General features: G+C 47.9%; 1 protein-coding gene and 1 pseudogene across 2 annotated transcripts; both read right to left on the bottom strand.

Annotated features, from left to right (window-relative positions):
• Positions 1-3,425: 3,425 nt before the first annotated feature.
• Positions 3,426-19,434, bottom strand: BEND3 (BEN domain containing 3; the record flags this gene model as incomplete). The annotated part of the gene is made up of 3 exons (XM_082668916.1): positions 3,426-5,672; positions 18,704-18,906; positions 19,398-19,434. The coding sequence occupies 3 exons, from the start codon at positions 19,432-19,434 to the stop codon at positions 3,426-3,428; spliced, it is 2,487 nt and encodes an 828-aa protein (XP_082525042.1).
• On the bottom strand, positions 10,866-11,419 carry LOC309831614 (large ribosomal subunit protein uL22-like; annotated as a pseudogene). The gene has a single exon. The product of its transcript is annotated as a large ribosomal subunit protein uL22-like (transcript).
• Positions 19,435-22,103: the final 2,669 nt, after the last annotated feature.

Here is a 22,103-nt window from a genome sequence, read left to right on the forward strand (position 1 = left end):
CCACACAGCGAGGCAGGGTAAGAGCACAATGGCCTCCAGTCCGGGGTCTCGAGACCCTCCTCCTCAGTCAGGCAAGAAGTAAACATTTGGGGGCAAAGGTGAAAACTGAGGCCATCTCTGCAGGAACCCGAGTGGCCATGCTGTGCTAGGGTAGGCAAGTGACTCTTCGCATTTAAACAGCGAATCCCTTCACCACTAAGTAGATCCCATTGGTTGGTCGATGATTGCTGCTGAGGTGGAGCCCCTCCCCCCAAACTTAAAAAGAAAGGAAGGTTTGGAGCCAACACTGAAGGGGGAAGGGGCACACTAACACCCATGACACTGGACACGACTTTATTCCCTGTCAAACGTGTGTGGTCATGTAGACACAGCCAAAGTGAACTGAAGCAGGATTAGAACACTTAGTACATTCATGACTATCTTCATACATTCTTTTAAAACTTACTAACAGAGGAAAACAAGGGACACTACCACCTACTGTGACTTGCTATTTTACTCAACATCAGAATGTATCTGTGCTACTTCCTTAGTCCTCTGGACACGAGGGGGGAGAAATTCCAAAAAAAGCAAACAAGTAAAAATCAAAGAATTTAGATGCGGAGGGAGAAGGGGTTTTGCCAACAGATTTTATGGAAAACATTAAATTTTGAAAAAAAATTAGTATTTTGTACTTCTATTGCTTCGTGTAAAAAAAACTGCCCCTGGAGCCCACCTGTATGGCTGGAGCTCTGAGGACACCACAGAGACAGACACGGGACCCACAGGCGGTTCCTGATGAGTCAGTCCAGAGAGACAAGAAACAGGTCACAGAGTGTGTCCACCTCTCTTCACTGGAAGGGACTCTAAGATTTGGGGGGAAGAAGCCCTACAAGGAAAGGTATTAAGGAAACCACCAAAACACGGTTTCCAAAAACTGAACATGCGTTAGGTTCTAAAGAGACATAGTTCGTTCCTAGAACCTTGTTGATGTCTCTATCGTGGGTAGATAGGATGATTTTTTTTTTTTAATTATTAAATGATTGTGCTTCTGAAGTTGCAGGGTCACATTCCACCCTCCAGAAAGCAGGGCAGTTTTCACATGGCTTGGAATCCTCTTGGATACATCCTAGAGACCAGAACAAATTCCATGGCACCCTCGCGCCCACAGGGCTGGTGAGTGAGAGAGCGCCACTGCCGTCTTTGGGTGTGTGCGCGCGCGCAGGCATGCATTTATGTGCTGGAGAGACTAAGGCATAGAGAAAGGCCCAGGAGAGGGGGAAGTGAGTCTCTGGCTGCTCCAGTCCTCCTCCTTTCCAGGCACAAAGAGGTTGAGCTTGTTATTCATGTCGGTCCCCTTCCTCTCACTTCAGTTTTCTACTAAGAAATGTGTGTGTGCACATGTGGGTGTGTGGGGAGACAGTCATTTATTAAGTCCCTGTGCATTTCTAAATTGCAATAATTCAGGTCTGCAGTTTCAATAGAAATAATCTGTAAATGACATTTAAAAGCAAATTTACTAAAATTAGATCAGCAACTTGACACTGCTCAGAATCTTGTCATATTAAAAAAAAAACTGCCCGCTGGGTGCAGGCAAAATTCTGTCATACAGCCACTGAAACTGAAGTCCTTATCTGTATGAAGAAAAGTCATAGACTGTTTCTATTATTTCTGCATTTTAAGGTAGCAAAATATTAAGCCATTAGATTATTAAATCTGTAACATTCCACAAGGGTTTTAGGACTACCCTGTGTGATTCAATTCATTTTCTAGCTTTCTGGTATGATGTACTGTGTTTGGGTTAGACTGTTTCCTTTCCCCCTTAGGCACTGGCCCCCACAGTCAGGTAGGTAAAAGTATTGTTTTTATATTAAGGACTTTACCTGTTGGGCAGTTTCCTCCAGGTTGGAATCCTGGAGAGCATGCCGCTGGCCTGGAGCAATGTGACCTTCCCAACCAGGGGAGAGAAAAGAGGTGTCTCATCCCGAGGCCAAGGGACCAGCCAGATGTAGGACAGCAGGACCTTCTGAGGGCCCAGAGGGAAAGCTCTGAGTGGACCCTAGGAAGGGATATGGGAGCCCCATTTGAGATGGCCTGTGTCCTTCCAATACCAGGTATCCCCAAGAGAGCCCAAGGCTTGGGCCCACCCTGAGGAACAAGGATGTGTACTGACTGGAGGAGCTGACACTGAGGTGTGGTGAAGTCACCATACAGCTCCCAGAACCCGGGTTTTGTTTTGTACAAATACACACATGGAAAGTAAACAGTTCTTGGTGAGCCCAAAGGGGCCCATCCTTAAATCAAACAAGATATCCACACACACTTCTCCAAGGTAATGTGTTTGCCCCTCCAACAGCATCCTTGCCTAGAGAGGAGAGGGGGCAGTGGGAGGACACAGCTCAAATGAAGACATTGTGAACGTGTTTCCACGTCTCTCTACATTCATATCATCATCATCATCATCATCATCATCATCATCATCATCCAGTGTTCTCGTCTACAGAGTGAGCACAATATTCTACCGGCGCGGCAATGTGGGCCAGGCCGCCCCCTAAGCCCCTTCCTCAGTACCACAGTGGGAGGGAGAAGGTGACTGACCATGGTCAGAAAGACATCGCACTATTCCATCCCCTCCACCGCCATCCAAGAGGCATCCTGACTCTTCCAAAATCCAATGTAAAAGACAAGGTCAGTAAATCCATCTCTGTGCCACCTGAAGCTGTTAGCCACACGCATGATCATGGCCACCTGAAGCTATTAGCCACACGTATGATCATGGCCACCTGAAGCTATTAGCCACAGGCATGATCATGGCCACCTGAAGCTGTTAGCCACAGGCATGATCATGGCCATGGCCACCTGAAGCTATTAGCCACACGCATGATCATGGCCACCTGAAGCTATTAATTAGCCACACACATGATCATGGCACTTCTAAACATTTCATTTATCTGAAACCGTCTTTAAAAAAAAATTCCCAGCAACTGAATTCATCTTACAGTACTTCATCTCAAATATTTAAAAGATTTTTTTCTAAGTAAAATGGCCTCCACAGAGCCCAATGATTTTCTTAAAAAAGGGTTTCTTTTTAACTTAAAAAAAACTGATAAAAGTGGAAGATGTAAAACGTGGGAAGAGGACCAAGAGGGTTGCTCGATTTGCATTTCAAATTGTGAGGGGACTGGGAGGACACTGCCGAGGAGAGGGAACCCTGACTCCTGAGGCCTCTCTGCTATCACAGCTTGGCCCTCCCCCGACTCTGGCTGTACCACCAGGAACACAGGACAAAAGTAAGTACAAGAGGCCAAATGCGAGGCTTCTTTCTCGCGGCCGTGGCCGGCGGGGCGGTCACGTGTGCAAGTGCAGCAGGCCACTCCCCGCCGACATAAGGTGCGCGGCTGTGGACACGTCGCGGGCTCCGGCAGAACGCTCAGTGCCCGCGGTGCCCATCACTTCTCCACCTTCTTGGCTTTCTTCAGGATGTCGCATTTCTTCCTGTTGGGGCGGCGGCACCGTTCGTCGATGCTGGGGATACATTCATAGTGCCACACCTCCTCCATCTTCTCCACCGGGTACACGGCCTCCACGTAGTGGCGGATGAGCCTCAGCCGCGTGGGGTCCAGCTGCTTCTTGTTGCACGCCCCGGAGTGGTTGTACTGCAGCCGTAGGTTCTCGGCGGTGAAGAGTTCGGGGAAGAGCCTGACGAGCAGCCGCGCGGCGAAGTTGCCCACAGAGAGGCTCTGCTGCACGATCTCGCGAACCTCCTTGTCTGACAGCAGGTATGGCGAAGGCACCGGGAAGTCGGGCGAGGGCACCACCAGCTCATCCAGGGGGATCTTGCAGAAGTCCTTGCTGCTCCTTTCGGGGGGCAGCGGGGGCCCCTCAAATTCCTCCCGGAACCGCTCGGGGTTGATTGCATAGCTGGCCAGGTCCCTGCACTCCGGGCCCGGCACATGGACCTTGCGCTGCTGCTGGTAGGAGCGCCTCTGCTCCGTGTCCCGGCGCCGGCAGCGCTCGTCCAGTTTGCCCACGAACTCCAGTGTCCAGACGCGGTCATTCTTGGCCCGCGGGTAGAGCAGCTGCACGTAGTGGCGGATGAGCTTGATGCGGGACGGGTCCAGCTGCTTCTTGCCCAGCGAGCCGCTGCAGTTGTACTGCTTGCGCAGGTTCTCGTGGGTGAAGAGCTCGGGGAACAGGTGCACGAGCAGGCGTGAGGCAAAGTTGCCAATGGACAGGCTGCTTTCGTAGATGCTACGCAGCTGCTCCTTGCTGAGCAGGCAGTCGGCGCCAGGCACCTCGAAGTCGGGCTGCGGGATCTCCAGCTTGTCGAAGTCGATGGGCACCAGCCAGATCTTCTTGGACCGCCGGCCGGGCCGCTCGCCCTCGAAGCTGTCTTCCACCTTGACCACGGAGATGTCATCGGGAAGGCTGGAAGAGTCGTAGCAGTCGTCCCGCGGGGGCTCGCCCTCGCTGCCCGCATCCAGCCCCAGGCCCTCCAGCTCGTCGTTGATGCGCTGGGCGCACTGCTGCAGCCAGGCCTCCTCCTCCTGCATGTCGGGGAAGTAGATCTCCGTGTAGTTGCGGATGATCTGCAGCCTCTGTGCGTCTAGCTCCTGCTTGCCTCCGTCCCCGTAGCAGCTGTACTGCTCGCCCAGCTTTCGGTGGTCGAAGAGCTCGGGGAAGAGCCGGTGCAGAAGGAAGACCGCGAACTCCCCTGGCGACGAGGCTTCGTCCAGGAACTCAGTTAGGTCCTGCGTGTCCACCACGTGGTCCGAGGCGATGGTACTGCTCCGGTCCAGGGACAGGGCCTCCTCCTGGTCTTTGTTGTCCAGGAAGTGGCTGGTGTCCACTTGCTCAGCCTCGAAGAAGCCAGCGACCTGGCCGCCGGGCTGGCTGTCCTCCATTTCCCGTTGGGCCCAGAAGCGGCTGAAGAAGTCGTTCAGCTGGGGCAGGCACTCAGCCTGCCACACGGCCGTGTCCTTCACTGATGGGTAGTAGACCTCCACGTAGTTGCGGATGAGCTGCAGGTGCAGCGACTCCAGCTTCCGCTTGGCCGCAAAGCCGCAGGCGCTGCAGCCCCGGGAGAAGTCCACGTCGCTGAAGAGCTCAGGGAAGAGCTGCACCAGCAGGCGGCAGGCCAGGTCGCCGCCCGACAGGCTCTGGTCCACGATCTGCTTGAGCTCGGCTGCCGTGAGCTGGTACTCGGGGGGCGGCTGGAACTTGGCTACCATCTCGGTGGGGCTCACCTGCTTCTTGATGCGGCTCACCTCCAGGGAGAGCAGGTCCACCTTGCTGTGCAGCTGCGACATGTTGGAGGAGAGCGTGTTGAGCATGTAGAACATCTTCTGGATGAGAAAGTAGATGTTGGGGTCACTGTCGGTGGCTGCCGCGGCGCCGCCGCCGTCCCGCTTCTGCGGCTCGTTCAGGAGCCGCAGTGGTGAGGGGCTGTTCCTGGGGTTCGCCTTCTCGAAGAGCTCGAACATGTTAAGCGCGTCTCCGGTGGGAGGGTTCTTCTTCTCCATGATCTTGTGCGAGATGCCATACAAAGGCTTCTTGTAGGAGGGCGTGGTCACGTCGTTGCTGGGCTCCTCCTCGCCCGGCCACGCGGAGCCCGAGCTCTTGCCCCTGCCTGCCTGCTCCCCGTTGCCCTGGCAGGGCGAGCCGTTCTCCCGGTTCCGCATGCCTGCTAGGAGCGCCTGGAAGACAAGAAGTGCGTTAGCTGAGGGTTCTGGTTTAATACCCTAGACACAAAAGAGGGGCCGAGGTCGATCGCAGGAGCCTGTGAGAAAGTGTTTCCCTTGCCCGGGAATCACTCTACCGGTACACAACACACCACTAACACAAACCTGCATCCCAGCACCAAACTTGCTCGCTCTCCCTACTTCCTGAGAGGCTCAGGCTGGACCTCAAAAACTTCTAATTCCTGTAGGACACAAGCCCTGAACTTCCTGTCTACAAGGCCTGGCAGGAGAGCAAACACATATCCTGGCAAGGCCGGGCAAGAGTCCTCAAGGGATGGGAGAGAGACTCCCAGGCACGGGAAGCGCTCCTGTGGCAGTTCAGCCTTGGGCAGGCCACCTCATTGCCCTGACTGCTCTCAGACAGGGAGGATTCCTGCCAACGGCAGCTCCAGAAGGCAGCAGTGTGTTGTCCAGTCTGCAGTCTCTAGGAGAGCAGGTGTCTCCACTCTGGACAGCTCCCAAGATGCCTGGTGTTGAGCACGGAAGAACTGGGGTCCAGCAGTCTCCAACCTTTTTGGCACCAGGGACCGGTTTCATGGAAGGCAATTTTCCCACGGACAGTGGTGGGCTGGGGGATGGTTCAGGCGGTGATGTGAGTGATGGGGAGCCATGGGGAGCGGCAGATGAAGCTCCGCTTGCTTACCCGCTGCTCACCTCCTGCTGTGCGGCCTGGTTACTAACAGGCAGTCCACGGCCCAGGGGTTGGGGACCCCTGGTCTAGAGAGTGGCAGTCTGTTGTCAACTCTACCACTGCCTGGAGTCACATCTAATCTCAGACTGGAAAAGGCTCAGAACTCGCCCAAGCTCGGGCGACTGTGGATGCTGTGAAGTGTTGAGGCCTCCCAGCTTTCTAAGTCTCGGTCTCCTAGCCCTTCTTGGTCCAGCAGCCCTTCTCAACCAGAATTGCGGAAGAGCATTAAGCCCCATGTCCTAAAGCACCCACTGCATGTACTGAATTAACACCTTTCCTATGCATCTAGAAAGGTACTTTCTATGTACTCTCCAGCCTTGCTCAATAGAGGACAGTGAGAGAATTAAGCCCTACCAAAAATGATTTCAGGGATTATCTCCTCAACTCTCCCAAGGTTGGCACACTCTGCAGGTCCACTCCTGATGGACTCCCAGGGCAAGTTCAAAATAGCCTTTTTTTTTTTTAAATAAATAAATAAATTTATTTTTGGCTGCACTGGGTCTTCATTGCTCTGCGCGGGCTTTTCTCTAGCTGCGGTGAGCGGGGGCTACTCTTTGTTGCAGTGCTCGGGCTTCTCATTGCGGTGGCTTCTCTTGTTGCGGAGCACAGGCTCTAGGTGCGTGGGCTTCAGTAGTTGTGGCACGTGGGCTCAGTAGTTGTGGCACATGGGCTTAGTTGCTCCACGGCATGTGGGATCTCCCCAGACCAGGGATCGAACCCGTGTCCCCTGCACTGGCAGGCAGATTCTTAACCACTGTACCACGAGGGAAGTCCTGAAGATACCCTTAAAGGCTCCAAAGCTTGAGCCCAAGCTTCATACCAGAAGGCAACTGCCCAGACCATTTGGGATCCCAGAGTCCTCAGCTTTCTTTAGTGGTTTTCCCTACTGCCAGGCCCTGGACGGTTTAAGAGGCTTATTTACATATATATGGACAAGTGATTTTCAACACAGGTTCAAAGGCAATTCAGTAGAAAAAGGAGAATCTTTTCAACAAATGATGTTAGAAAAATTGGATATACATATGCAAAAAAAAAAAAGCAAAAACGTTTCATCCTACATATATCATATAAAAAATTAACTAAAAATGGATCATGGGTGTAAAACTAAAAACGAACTTACAATTCTAACACTTCTAGAAGAAAGCATAAGAGCAATCCCTTATGACCTTGTTTTAGGCAAATATTTCTCAGATACAATACCACAAGCATGATCCATAAGAGAACAAACTGATAAACTGGACTTCATCCAAATTTAACACTTCTTTAAAAGATGAAAAACAAGCCCAGACTGGAAGAAAACACAGGCAAATCATTTATCTGATAAAGGACTTGAATCCAGATTACATAAAGAACACTCAAACTCAGTATGACATACAACCCAATTAATGGCTTCAATAGTCACTTTGGAGAAGCCATATAGATGGCAAAAAAGCACATAAAAAGATGCTTAGTGGGACTTCCATGGTGGTCCAGTGATTAAGACTCCACACTTCTACTGCAGGGGGCACGGGTTCGATCCCTGTTTGGGGAACTAACATCCCACATGTTCCACAGTGCGGCCAAAAAATAAATTAATTTAAAAAAAAAAGATGCTTAGTAATCTGCACATTAAAACCACACGGAGATACCACATCACCCCCACTAGGATGGGTGTAATCAAAAAGACAGGCAGTACTGAATGACGGAGATGATGTGAAGGAACTGGAACTCTCACACGCTGCTGGGGTGGATATAAAATGGTATAACCACTGTAGAAAACAATTGGTATTCTTTTAAGAAGTTACATATATATGGGACCATATGATCCAGGTATTCCATTCCTAGGTATCCATTTACCAAGCAAAATGAATGCACATGATCACACGAAGACTTACATGCAGATGTTCATGGCAGCCCTGTGTGTAAATAGCCCCAAACTGGAAACAACCCAAGTTTTAAACAAGTATATAGATATGCTGTGTTATACAGCAGAATGCTACTCAGCAATACAGATGATAAACAGGATACTCACGATGAATCTCAAAATAATTAAGCTGAGTGAAAGAAGCCAGTCAAACGAAAGAGGCCTGTAGGATTCCAGTCATATAAAATTCTAGAAAATGCCAATTCATCTTTAGTGACAGAAAGCAGATTAGTCGTTACCTGGGGATGGGGGGAGGATGCAAAAGGGCACAAGGAGACGTTCATGGTAGCAGGCGATGGATATGTTTCTCATCTTGATCGTGGCATAGTTTCGTTGGTATACACGTCAAAACTTACCAAATGGTATGCTTTAAATATGTGCCGTTTACATATTTCAGTCATCAATTTGTTTTTGACAAATGTTGAATTTGACCCCAAAACATACTGGAATATATTTTTGAGGGTCTAATGAAGCAGAAGAACTAACTGGTGAGCACCTGTGGGTGTCAGGGGAGCAGGCAGGGTTGAAGCACAAAGCACGTGCTTCCACAGACATGCGCATGCCTCAGGCAACTAGAAAACGGACGACGACAGAGTGCATCCTTAGGCTGCTCCCCACCTGGGGAAGAATATGGTTGGCACGGCCTGGCCCAGCCCAGCGCTTCTGAAAGTCGAATATCCATATGAACAGCCTGGGGTCTAGTTAGAATACAGATTCTAGGGCTTCCCTGGTGGTGCAGTGGTTGGGAGTCCGCCTGCCGATGCAGGGGACACGGGTTCGTGCCCCGGTCCGGGAAGATCCCACATGCTGCAGAGCAGCTGGGCCCGTGAGCCATGGCCGCTGAGCCTGCGCATCCGGAGCCTGTGCTCCGCAACGGGAGAGGCCACAACAGTGAGAGGCCCGCGTACCGCAAAAAACAAAAACAAAAACAAAACAACAAAAAAAAAACTACAATGAGGTATCACCTCACACCAGTGAGAATGGGCATCATTAGAAAATCTACAAACAACAAATGCTGGAGAGGGTGTGGAGGAAAGGGAACCCTCTTGCACTGTTGGTGGGAATGTAAATTGATACAGCCACTATGGAGAACAGTATGGAGGTTCCTTAAAAAACTAAAAATAGAATTACCATATGACCCAGCAATCCCACGACTGGGCATATACCCTGAGAAAACCATAATTCAAAAAGACACATGCATCCCAATGTTCATTGCCAGGTCATGGAAGCAACCTAAATGCCCATCAACAGACGAATGGATAAAGAAGATGTGGCACAGATATGCAATGGAATATTACTCAGCCGTAAAAAGGAATGAAATTGGGTCATTTGTAGAAACATGGATGGATCTAGAGACTGTCATACAGAGTGAAGTAAGTCAGAAAGAGAAAAACAAATATCGTATATTAATGCATATATGTGGAACCTAGAAAAATGGTACAGATGAACTGGTTTGCAGGGCAGAAATAGAGACACAGATGTAGAGAACAAACATATGGACACCAAGGGGGGAAAGTGGTTGTTGGTGGTGGTGGTGGTGGGATGAATTGGGATATTGGGATTGACATATATACACTAATATGTATAAAATGGATAACTAATAAGAACCTGCTGTATAAAAAATAAATAAAATAAAATTCAAAAAAAAATTTATAGAACAAAAAACCAAATCCGCCTTCCAATCCAGGGGATGCGGGTTCGATCCCTGGTTGGGGAATTAAGATCCCGCATGCCGCAGGGCAACTGAGCCCTTGTGCCACAACTAGAGAGCCTGTGCACCACAACAAAGATCCTGAGTGCTGCAACTAAGACCTGACGCAGCCAAAAATAAATAAATAAAATAAATAAATATTAAAAAAAAGAAAACTTAAAAAAAATTAAAATAAATAAAAAGGAAGAAAGAAAGGAAAGAAAGAAACCACATACACATACATCAGAAACTTGGAGAAAGAAAGGGATGGAGATGGTTGAAAATCTTTACTCCTGACACAGTGTGTTTAGAACTGTGGGTTGTCACGTGACCCATTACTAAACGACGACATTGATTTGATGGGTCAAGACCAGCATAAAAGAGGGAGGGGAGAATTCCTTGGCAGTCCAGTGGTTCGGGCTCCATGCTTCTACTGCAGGGGGCACGGGTTCAATCCCTGGTCGGGGAACTAAGATCCTGCATGCCGCGCAGTGCAGCCAAAAAAACAAAAACAAAGAAAGAAAGAGGGCGGGAAGGAGGAAGTATGAAAGAGAGACAGGAAAGAAAGAAAAAAAGAACAGAATAGAAAATATCAGAGGGCATTGCACACAGTAAGTAAATTCAAGAAGTTTTGTTCTACTGCTCTGTGTCTATGTATTTACATACAAATCCATATATGTGGACCAGATGGCTCTATAAGGTGAATTTATAACTGTGGGTCACTGTTGAAAAGCACTGCCCTAATAAATTCATATTGTCTTACTTGCTAATTCCTATAGACTGTAAATTAGATTTTTAGCAATTTACTCACCATTAAATTTTTTCTTTTTTTTTACTTTTATTTCCATTTATTTTTTGCAGCATTTATTCCCGGGCCATAAGTTTTTGTTTCTTCAGTTTCTTCTGGGATATCTTTTTCTTATGGTCAACCTCCCCTTCTGGTTTAGGAACAATCTGTTCTTTTACAGTAAGGATCATCTCAGTGTGGCAGGGAGAGCTCATGTATGGGTTGATCCCACCATGAACTCTGTAAGTCCTGCACCGCATCTTGGGGGCTTTGTTCACCTGGATGTGCTCAATGACCAGAGAATCTACACCTAAGCCCTTAAGTTCAGCATTACTCTCTGCATTTTTGAGCGTGTGCAGTGAAAATTCAGCACTCTTTTTGGGCCACCGACCCTGCATCCAGCCCCACTGTTTGGCCTGGGCACACCTACCAGCTCCACCATTGCAGCGACAGAATGGCACACGTTGCTCCTTTAAAGTGACATCCTTCAGATACTTGGTGGCTTTCGGATATGCGTACTCTTAGTGGCCTGGGCAGTTTCATGAGTGTTCTTAAAGTGAACACGAAGATTTGAACCTCTTGATTTGCGTGATTTTGTGGGGTTTTCTGGGTCAAGTGAATAGTGAACCATTTTTAGAGGTCACCTCAAGCTGCTTACCGGAAAAGGAAAAAGCACTCACCATTAAATTTTATTACACCAAAATAATTTTGGAGGTCCCATGGATCATAAGATTTCCGTGAGGTTTTACCAATATAGAGTATTTGAGTGTGTAATGTCAATCATTAAAAATATATATATAATTACATTACAACTGATTTTGGAAAGGGGCAAAGGCTTTGTAACAAGCAGTTCCGCTAATACATTTAAATAAGATTCCATGCAGAGAAAGATCACCAGAAACTCACATGCCATGCAATAAGAGTACACGTTCTAGGGGGGGATCTGCCCTTATTAACACTCAGAGTAGCAAATAAGCACAGGGACAAGTTTCTGGGTGAACTATCTGAACAAAACAAACAGAAGTCGTTTGACTCCAGCACATTCCTACAGTGAGCGAAGTGCAGTGTATCAGAACTGGAGACCCCCCATAACTCTCAATAGTCAGCCTCATTAATAAAAACATTTCAGTTTCTACCAAGCATGTTAGAAACACTGCCATCAATACAAACATTTTTGGCTAAGTGGCTTGAACAAAAAATTAAGTCAGAGTCCCAGCAGAGGGCAACATTCCTCACTCCCAGAGACCTTGGATACACAATTCAACACAAAGCATGACACAAGCACCAAAGAGAAGGTTCTTAGATATCCCCACACTGGTGTCCTGTCAACTCAGTGCTCCAGTTAATTCCACAAACGCTGCCAAGGCACGATGGGCTGGCTGCATTTGCTGCTGCTGATAAAATCTCTGCTCAGCTGTCTAGGAGTATCAAGAAATCTTTAAATCTGTGCTACTTGGCACTGGTGTCTGGCTGACACCGTTCCCAATTCTCCGAGGCTCATCTTCCAACCATATGTGAACTCTGCTGCACAGCTCAGGCTCTGCAGTGCCAGCGTCTCTCCTGGATCCGATCCGTGCATTTCATTCTGTCACTAGCACCCTTAGACTCCAGCGGGAATGCCCAATCTCTTGGCTGGAGAGTCTGACTGATCAAAAACAGGTTGATGTAAGGTTACGGATGTGTCCATGCCCAGTGACATCTTGGGGACCGGGTCACCATGGAGATGCTCCAAGTCCTGAGTCTTCCTCAAGACTCCAAATCCAAGAGCAGTCACTGAATTCAGTTCAACGAATGATGAGTGGCTAAGTGGTGCCCAGTCAGCTAAGTGGAACACCAAGAAAGCAGCAAGCCTTCAGAGGAGCAGGGAGTTGAGAATCAATGTGGCATCAAGGGCAGACCATGGAAAAGGGCTCCTAGGGCGCTGGCATCACCACCCACCTCCAAATAAGCGAGACGGGGTGATGCTTTTCATTTTAACAGAATGTTTATCTTCATCATCATCATCATTAAATGACCAGATGTAGTTAGCAATAAGGAATGGAAGAGCTTTCTACCACACAGAGTCAGTAAACAAACATTACTGAGTGCCCAGCATCTGTCAGGCACGGTGCAAGGCCCTGGGGACACAGGGAACAAGCCTGTCTCTGCCCTCATGGCTTTTATCCTTTGGGTTATCCTTTATACTGCTGACACTGTGTGGTGAGGATGGAGAATGTGTTATCATGCCTGAAAAAATAAGAATCTGGGGAGATAAAGCAACTTATAGGAAGGGAGAAGAGAAAGACCACAGGGATGGCAAACTATCAGGGCAGGGCATCCTCAGAGGCTCCTCACTGCATATCCTACAAATACCCCACAGTGCTCAGGGCCACCAGTGCTTTAAGTGCACAGTTCCAAATCAAGCAGGCTTGGTAGTGCTAGCTTCTCTGAGCCTCATTAAAATGGGAATGGCCACAGTACCTATCTGCTAGGGCTGCTGTGGAAATGACTACGAATCTCCAGCTGGGACCATACTGAATGACACCTAGGAGGTGTTCAGTACATTTGCACTGAGCGAATGAGATGGCAGTTCCATTCTCCAACTGAAAACCAAACTGCAATGACACTTTAGGATTAAAAACAAACATAGAAACAAAGAACCCCAGGAGAACAAGGCTAACTTCTGCCTGGCCCAGGGCTCTTGAATATCACCCCCAGTTCCATGAACAAAAAGATGATTAGCAATAAAAACGCTGGCTACTCACCTCCCACATCTGCTGTATTTGGCTATCATGCCTCTCCCAGCAGAGGCGCCAAATATGTCTTTATGCAGCCTTTTGTTAGATTTTTTGAGGGAGGTTTTATTTTTCTTCTAAGCATTGTACTAAATGTCACTCATAAACAGGCCATCAGCACCGATGGGAGCTTGAACGTGACAGACCTTTAGCATCAGGGCTGCCACTCAAATCCTCCCCCCTCGCCCTCATCCCCCTTCCTTGGGGTCAAAGGAGAAGATGGAAGGTGCTCAGAATCAAGGGCACTCAGGCCGGCGGCAGCCAGGAGGGCATCAGGTGGCCTCTCTTGGCAATTCCATGCCATTTTCCTTCTGATAAACATGGAGGGAGGTGGCTGAATACTGACCGTAAGGGGTGGTAGTTGGAGATGGGGGTTGGGGAGCAGTAAATAAACATTTTTGAAGGCTGATGTAGGGCAGGCCCCGTGCTGGGCTCCTTCCAGGGGTTGTCGCAATCCACACAAGGAACCAATGAGGAAGCAGTGTCACCCCTCATCACCGTGGAGGGACCTGAGTTTGGGAGGTCACAGAATTGGCCAAAGGCTCCATGGTGAACTCCCCCTTATCCGACTCCAGTCTCCATTCATTCTGGAACTGACCATTCCTATGGGCTGGATCAGAGAAGGTGGGGCTCACCTCCTGGATACACAGCGGGGAGCTGAGAGCTGAGTGTTCCCAGTCACTCCTGCCACCTCACACCAGGATCAAGGCTGCCCCACTGGTATCCTGGCACTTGACTTTAACTTATATGTCTGAGCTGGCTCTTCTCTCCGGGGGAGATATTCCCTCATCACTGTTACACGGATTAAATGAAACAAGACAAGGAGTGGGGTTATTTGTCAGGTAGGGCGTCAACAGCTGTTAACGTACATCCTTTCCACTTTTTTGGATTATTGCTTGATTCAGCCTCTGTTCCTCCATCTTACCCTGTGATGAAAGTGCTTAAGATAGTTGTATATACTCCCTGCTTCCGCTCTCCCACTTCCTCCTTCCCCACCACACATGTAAGATGGATCAGAGAAAACCCAGGGAGAGAAGGATAAAGGGCTATCCACTCTAAATTAAGACTAGTACCATTTTGAAAAATCAACACATGCTATAATTTCATAAAACCAATGGATTGTTCGAAAGCCCCCAGGGCTCTGAGGCTACTGATTTACTGACATATCAGCTTGTACAAACTTTTAAAAGGAAGCACTGCCTTGACTTCACACGTCACCATTCTACAAGGAGCTCAAGAATTTCAAAAGGTTCATACTTACACATACATATACTTTTTACAGAACAGGAAGGGGAGCAGGGCTATCAACCTCATGTTATCTACACTAACAGAAATGAACAAAGCTAACAGCACTCCCAAAATAAAACCCAGGACTTAAAGTGTCTTTTCTACTCCAAAATCTAATGGGTTACAGCTGCCTGCTGTATCCAATCCATTGAAAAGTAAACATAGGGGACTTCCCTGGTGGCGCAGTGGCTGGGAGTCCGCCTGCCAATGGAGGGAACACAGGTGGGATCCTGGTCCGGGAGGATCCCACATGCCGCGGAGCGGCTGAGCCCGTGCGCCACAACTATTGAAGCCCATGCTCTGCAGCAGGGGAGGCCACCGCAATGAGAGGCCTGCACACCGTGATGAGGGGTGGACCCCGCTCACCACAACTGGAGAGGGCCTACGTGCAGCAACAAAGACCCAACGCAGCCAAAAATAAATAAATTAAAAAAAAAAAAAAAAAAAAAGTAGGGCTTCCCTGGTGGTGCAGTGGTTGAGAGTCCGCCTGCCGATGCAGGGGACGCGGGTTCGTGCCCCGGTCCGGGAGGATACCACATGCCGCAGAGCGGCTAGGCCCACGAGCCATGGCCGCTGAGCCTGCGCGTCCGGAGCCTGTGCTCCACAACAGGAGAGGGCACAACAGTGAGAGGCCCGCGTACCGCAAAAAAAAAAAAAGTAAACATAGATGACCAATTAGAATATGTAAATTGGACAAGTCATATTAGAAATATTCAAATATATATTGGTTCCCTTTTCTCCAAACATGTCAGGATTCCTGCATGCTGCTGCAGCTCCGGCCAGACGAAGCTTATTGCCTCACCAGATCTAGAAGAGCATCTGCAACCTTCAAATCATTTCTGTGATGCTCAGGGAAATCCTTCCACTGTGAACCTCAGCGGACCTTTCCCCAATGCAGGACTTTCCTGACTTGCTTCATACACTGAAGGATTCAACTAAAATACAAATCATGAGAAACTTCTCCTTCCCTTTCTATCCCCAGAAGACGAAGATGCTCCCTTCTCTACGATGCCAATAAAATGTGTTGGACGAAAGGATGAAGAGTGACACCATTTGTGCAATGAGGCAATGGGGCCAACCTGGGCTGCCCACAAAGGCCACAAACCAGCCTACATGTGATCAGAATTCCTTCTTGATGCAAGAGCTGGCTGTTCCTTGCTGTGGTGAATTGTTTATGAAAATGGCCATCATAGTTCCCCTGTCCTTGTGTGGAAATCTCTTTGCAACGTGACTTTGTTGCTCCCACCATCGGGAGGTGGTGTCTAGTTTTCCATCCCTTGATCTAGATTTGGCCACATGACTGGCTTTGACTGGTGGCCCATGAGCAAATGTGTCGCAAGCAGAGGCATCAAAAGTGTTTGCTCCCCAGAGTCTGCCCTCCTCGCTCCTCCTTGGAAATCTTCCACGCATGAGAGTAAGCCTGGACTAGCCTCCTCCTCGTAGGGGGTGAGGAAGTGCATAAAGGGAAGCTGGAGTCACCCTACCAGCCCAGGTGAGGCCCGGATACGGGAGTGAGGTCCTCCCTTACCACCTGGCCCCAGCCACATCAGGCCAAACCAGAGGAAGCACCAGCTGACTCACAGAACTGAATGGAACAGGGGTTACTTTAAGGCGGCTAAGTTTGGGGATGGTTTGCCACAGCAAAGGTGAACCGATACACTCAACTTTGTGCTCCATTTCTTGAACTCAAGCTTTACTTATAAACGTGAGTGTGCAGAATTGATCATAAGCAGAATTTATCGTGACACACAGAAGACGTTTCCTGGAGTTCCTTCAGGGACATACCGTAGTGCTTCTCAAACTCCTCAACCCTTTCAGAATAACCTCGAGGAGCCCAACCCTTAGAATCACTCACAGGAGGGCACGAGGTTTATGGATATGGACACGGATGGTCCCTGTGGCACTACATGGAATGACATAAAAGTTCCTATATACCAATCGTTAGGGAAAAGGATAATAAATTATGGTTTACAAATAAAGCATTTTTTAAAAAGCAGATGGGTAAAGGTTTTTCAAACAAGCTACCGGACTCACCATCTCGTAGCTTCATTGGCCACAGCAGGCATCTCTCCAGTCAGGAATCTGAGTTTTCATCTACAATCAACTTACTGCACTGGAAAGTGCCGTCCACACATGAAACCTTCCCTAGAGTCCCAAGGTATGCAGCAAGCGGCTGGTTTAGGCAGCCAGGGTCAAGGGTGGGGTATTTTTCATTAATCCTTCATAAAAAAATGATCACACAGGTATAAGAAAATTCAACTTTTTTCTGGGTATTATGGATTTTCTAAAATGTATTGCTGGAGTACTCATGATAGCCAAGAAGTGGAAACAACCCAAATGTCCATCAACTGATGAATGATAAACAAAATGTGATATATTCACACCATGAAATATTATTTGGCCATAAAGAGGAATGAAGAACTGATAACATGCTTCAGCAAGGATGAACTTTAAAAACATTAGGCTAAGTAAAAGAAGCCAGATACAAAAAGCCACATAGTCTATGACTCCGTTTATATGAAATGTCCAGAACAGGCAAATCCACAGAGACAGAAAGTAGATGAGTGGCTGCCAAGAGCGACAGGAGCCGTGGATGGGGAGTGACTGCTTAACTGGGTACAAGATTTCTTTGCGGGGTGACGAAAATGTGCTAAAATTTATCATAGTAATGGTTGTACAACTCTCCGAATCTACTAAAAACCACTGACTTGAACAATGTAAACTGGTGAATTGTATAGTACGTGAATTATATCTCAATAGAGCTGTTTGGAAAAAAATTCCAAATAAATAAATAAATGAATGTATCCCTCAATGTTCCATGATGTGGCATGCAGATCAGTCCTCATTATAATGTAATATTAACTTGCATATTGAAATCCTAGTGAACATCTTAATCTCATCCTTTACTAAATCTCTAAAACCTATCAATTCCCAATTTATTTAGATCTGGGGTAGCATCTAATAGAGGAGAATTAAAACAAACTAGTAACAACCCAGAGTCCCAGGCTGATACCCCATGGTGTACTGGCTAATGATGATGAACTCTGAAACGTGGGCTCTATTGAACAGACGTGCAGAAGCTGAAATGCCTATCTGGGTCCCTCATAGAGCACGCGCGCATGTGTGTGTGTGAGTGGTGAGTAGCTGCGTTAGAGAGCTTGGGAAAACATTCTTCTAAGAGTTTAAGGTGTGATCTGCCCGTCTGTGGAGATGGGCATTCCGGGCCAGACACCTCATCTCCCAAACTCCCCTCTCTCCTCAGTCTTAACTGTTTTGTGTACCTGTCTTGTCTCCTATCTGGACTCCAGGCTACTAGAGGGGACCACTATGTCCAGTTCCATTTTCTCTCTCTCAGAACTTAGCAAAGTTCAATATAATCAGCAGGTGATTAAGAAATAAAGCAGGGCTTCCCTGGTGGCGCAGTGGTTGAGAGTCCGTCTGCTGATGCAGGGGACACGGGTTCGTGCCCCGGTCCGGGAAGATCCCACATAACACGGAGCGGCTGCGCCCGTGAGCCATGGCCGCTGAGCCTGCGCGTCCGGAGCCTGTGCTCCGCAACGGGAGAGGCCACAACAGTGAGAGGCCCACGTGCCGCGAAAAAAAAAAAGAAAGCAAATTCATAAAACAGGTAGGTTAGGGGTCACAGGCATGTTATAAAATAATTGGTCTTTTTACAAAAAGATTCATTGAATAAGCTCTCCTAATAGATACAAAAGATGGATCTGATTTAGGAAAAGACCTGCTAAGCCTCACCTTCTCCAGGAATCTAGGTAAGGTGCGCTATGTGAATGTGGTAGGCTTTCACTAACAGTCCTTGCTATCAACAAGTTCCTGCTTTCCCTGTGAGCCCTCACCTCGGGAATCAGCCGCCGCCTCTTCACGCTTGGGACGGAGTCCGGCGGGCCCTCGCCGCCCGGCTGCTTTCTCTTGCTGGAGTCCTGGAGGCCAGTGAAGACGCTGTCCAGAGCGTGCTTCTCGGAGGACCTGGAATTCACTGAGCAGTCCAGGGCAGCATCTTCGGCCTCTGTCTCCACTTTCACAGTGTTATTTTTCAGAACTGTGGCAGAGAAGAAATAGGGCTCAGCGGGGAGACCACCTGGCGGCGCTGGGATTAGCAGGGTCCCCTGAGCGGCAGGTTGTATGCGGCCACCCTTTGATACTATCACTCAGATAACAATATCTGAGTAACAGATCACAATAAAACTGGCTTTCCAATCAAGCAATCTGTATCTCACCACACTAGTGCTATACAATGATACCATGTTCCAAGCACATTTTGTTCAAAACAGGTTTTAAAGTCTTTTCTCAGGGGAGGGAGAGGAGATGGAAGGAGAGAAACTACTTTTAAATGATGCTTTTAAAAAAGTAACTCTGGAAAGATACATAAAACACCACACGTGTGAGCGGAGAAGGATGGGAATCAGGGGTGAGAGGAGACTTTTCTTGATTTTTCATCATGTATCTTTTAATATTTTTGAACCACGTAAACGTATCTAAAAAAAGTATTCAGTTAAAATATTTTTTAAAAAGAGGCTTTTCTTTTTTTACCTTCTTCTACATCTTCACTGAATTCAGTTGCATTCATCTTCTATTCCACTAAATGAAAAGACAAAGACAAAGTCTTGATTTATTGTTCGTTTTTAAAAATTTTACCCACCCATAAGAAATTCCCTTACCCTCCCAACCCTGGCTCCCGGTAATAGAAGGTTAAGCCAACGCGACTCTGCAACATCAAGGGAAACTTCATCCTCTTGTCTGCAGTTGCTCAGAAACAGCCAGGCCTCCTGTATGCCTGCTGGGAGTGCTTCTCCAAGACTTTATGTGGGCAGAATGCATCTTAAAGCATCAACTGAGACCCACTTACAGAAAGAAAGGAACATATTTGAGAAAATCAAGTCTTACAAAAGACCTCAGTTTGGATGATCTGTTAGTCCCTGCCTTAAACATTCTAGGCACAAAATGAAAAGGCTGACAAAGGTCCACAGGAGGCTGTGGACCCTGTGGACCCGGTGAACCTGAGCTAAGGTCTTAGGTGGTCCAAAAAGACCTGTGCTGCCCATGACGGTAGCCACTAGTCACACACAGCTCCTGAGCACTTGGAATGTGGCCAGTGCAAGTGGAGACATGCTGTAAGCTTAAGATACATGCTGGATTCAAAGACTCAGCACAGTAAAAAGGTGAAATATCTCATTAATAATCTATTGATTGCATGTTAAAATGATAATATTTCAGATCTGTTGGGCAAAATAAAATATTAAAATTAATTTCACCTTTTTTTAATGTGGCTGCTAGAGAAGTTAAAATTACATATGTGGCTTTTGCATTATATTTTTATTGGATGGTGCTGTCTTGCCCTTCCTTCAGAAGCAATGAAGAGAAAGAGGCACTGTGGGTTCTTAAAGCTCCTGAGCCATACGATCTGGTCCCAACCACTCTTTTTATTGATGAGGGAACGTGGCAGGAGGCAGTGGCGGCGCCCTGTATGGGCTGCAGGGTCTGGGGCAGAGCCAGCCCCCGACTCTCGCTGCCCCAGCCGAAATGCAGTGGACACCATGGTTAAAAGCACCATTACGTCTTGGAGATTCCCCAGATTACATAACAGCATGTCCGTAACTAGGATAAAGTATAAATGAGGCAGTAACGTGGCAGAAGAACACACATGACAGCCTCTAGTGTTGGCATTGAGGAGCTGTGGTTCCCACCGCTGGCGAAGCAGCTCGCAAACCCTGAGTGCCCATTCCAATTACGGGTCAGAGGGGGCAGGCTCTGGGGTATCTTTATGGAATTTCTATAAGGAGGAGGGATGCCATCCACAAAGTTCAGTAAACCATTCACGGAGCGGCTGTGGAATGGTGTGTGGTCCCATTTTAGACGGATGGATGGGGAGAGAGTAAGACTATGTCTAGGTGATCTGTGCACAGGATCATAACTTCAAAACTCACTAACAGGAGGGAGGGAGATGCAAGAGGGAAGAGATATGGGGACATATGTATATGTATAACTGATTCACTTTGTTATAAAGCAGAAACTGACACACCACTGTAAAGCAATTATACTCTAATAAAGAGGTTAAAAAAAACTAATACAGCAACACTCATATAGTGCTACGATGTATGAAAAAAACTCACTAATACAGCAACACTCATATAGTGCTACGACGTATGAAAAAAAAACTCACTAATACAGCAACACTCATATAGTAGTGCTACAACGTATGGCACTATTCTCAGTCGTCACAGTTACTTCATGACAGGCACAATTGTTTTCATCCCTGTATTACTAATTTTCAAAGGATTGAATAAGAAATTTTAAGATTTATTTGAAACTGAAATTAATTCCTACTTACTAAACTATCTCCTGTCTGAAAAACATAACATGTAGGTGAGACTGAGTGAAAATAAACAGTAAGTCAACTTCAAGGGGCCAAGAACTATTTTACCAGAGGTGAATTTCAGCAAAGACAATTTCCATTGTATTTCAAGGAAAGAAATCTCACGTTTGGGTGTCTCTGAGGGGAGGGAGTCCCAGGCAGGTTAGGTGTGCACCAGTACTCTTTTCAGACAGCAAGGTTGGCGAACGCTGGGCAGAAACTCAGGGCTGATTTGCAGCCCAGACAGGGGGCTTCTCAAGGAGACGCAGGTGAGCTGCCATCTTCCCCGGGAGGCCCTGCCGCCCCGTCACATAAGCCGTCTCCTCAAGTGAGAGGCTGCAGAACAGCTGAGGAGGAATGAGTACAGGGTTGCTGGAGAGGGTATGGTGTACTGGACAAATTATATTCCAAAGGGAAAAGGTGGGAAAGGGAGGAGACGGCACGTGGTTAATTTTAGGGGAAAAAAGGGTCACGGCGAAAAGCCACAAAGCCTCTGGCTAAGTGGAAAGCATGAAAACGACGAGCGAATCCTAGAGGAAAAGAAACAGGAGTCAATGAGAAAACCCAGCACAGAACCACGGGCACTGAGCAAGGAGGGTCCGCTTGTCTAACACTCCATTTCCGAGAGTGCGGCGCGTGAAGGCGACTCGGGCGCCGAAGCGTTTTCGCCGAACCACCACCAAGTGACCCTACTGCAGGCAATTTAGCACCTGAATTCTGAGCTCGCCCCAATTCTCGCGTCATAAAACGATGAGCGAAGGGCGCACGCCCGAGCCACCTGCGGGTGGGAGGAGAGCCGGAGGGGGCTGGGCAGCCTCACGGAAGGGGCGGCCAGAGTGCATCTGCCTTGGAAAACATTTCCGTGTCCATTTATAGACCAGCGA

This window comes from Grampus griseus (assembly GCF_964374135.1).
Source record: "Grampus griseus genome assembly, chromosome: 13".
Lineage (NCBI taxonomy): Eukaryota > Metazoa > Chordata > Mammalia > Artiodactyla > Delphinidae > Grampus > Grampus griseus.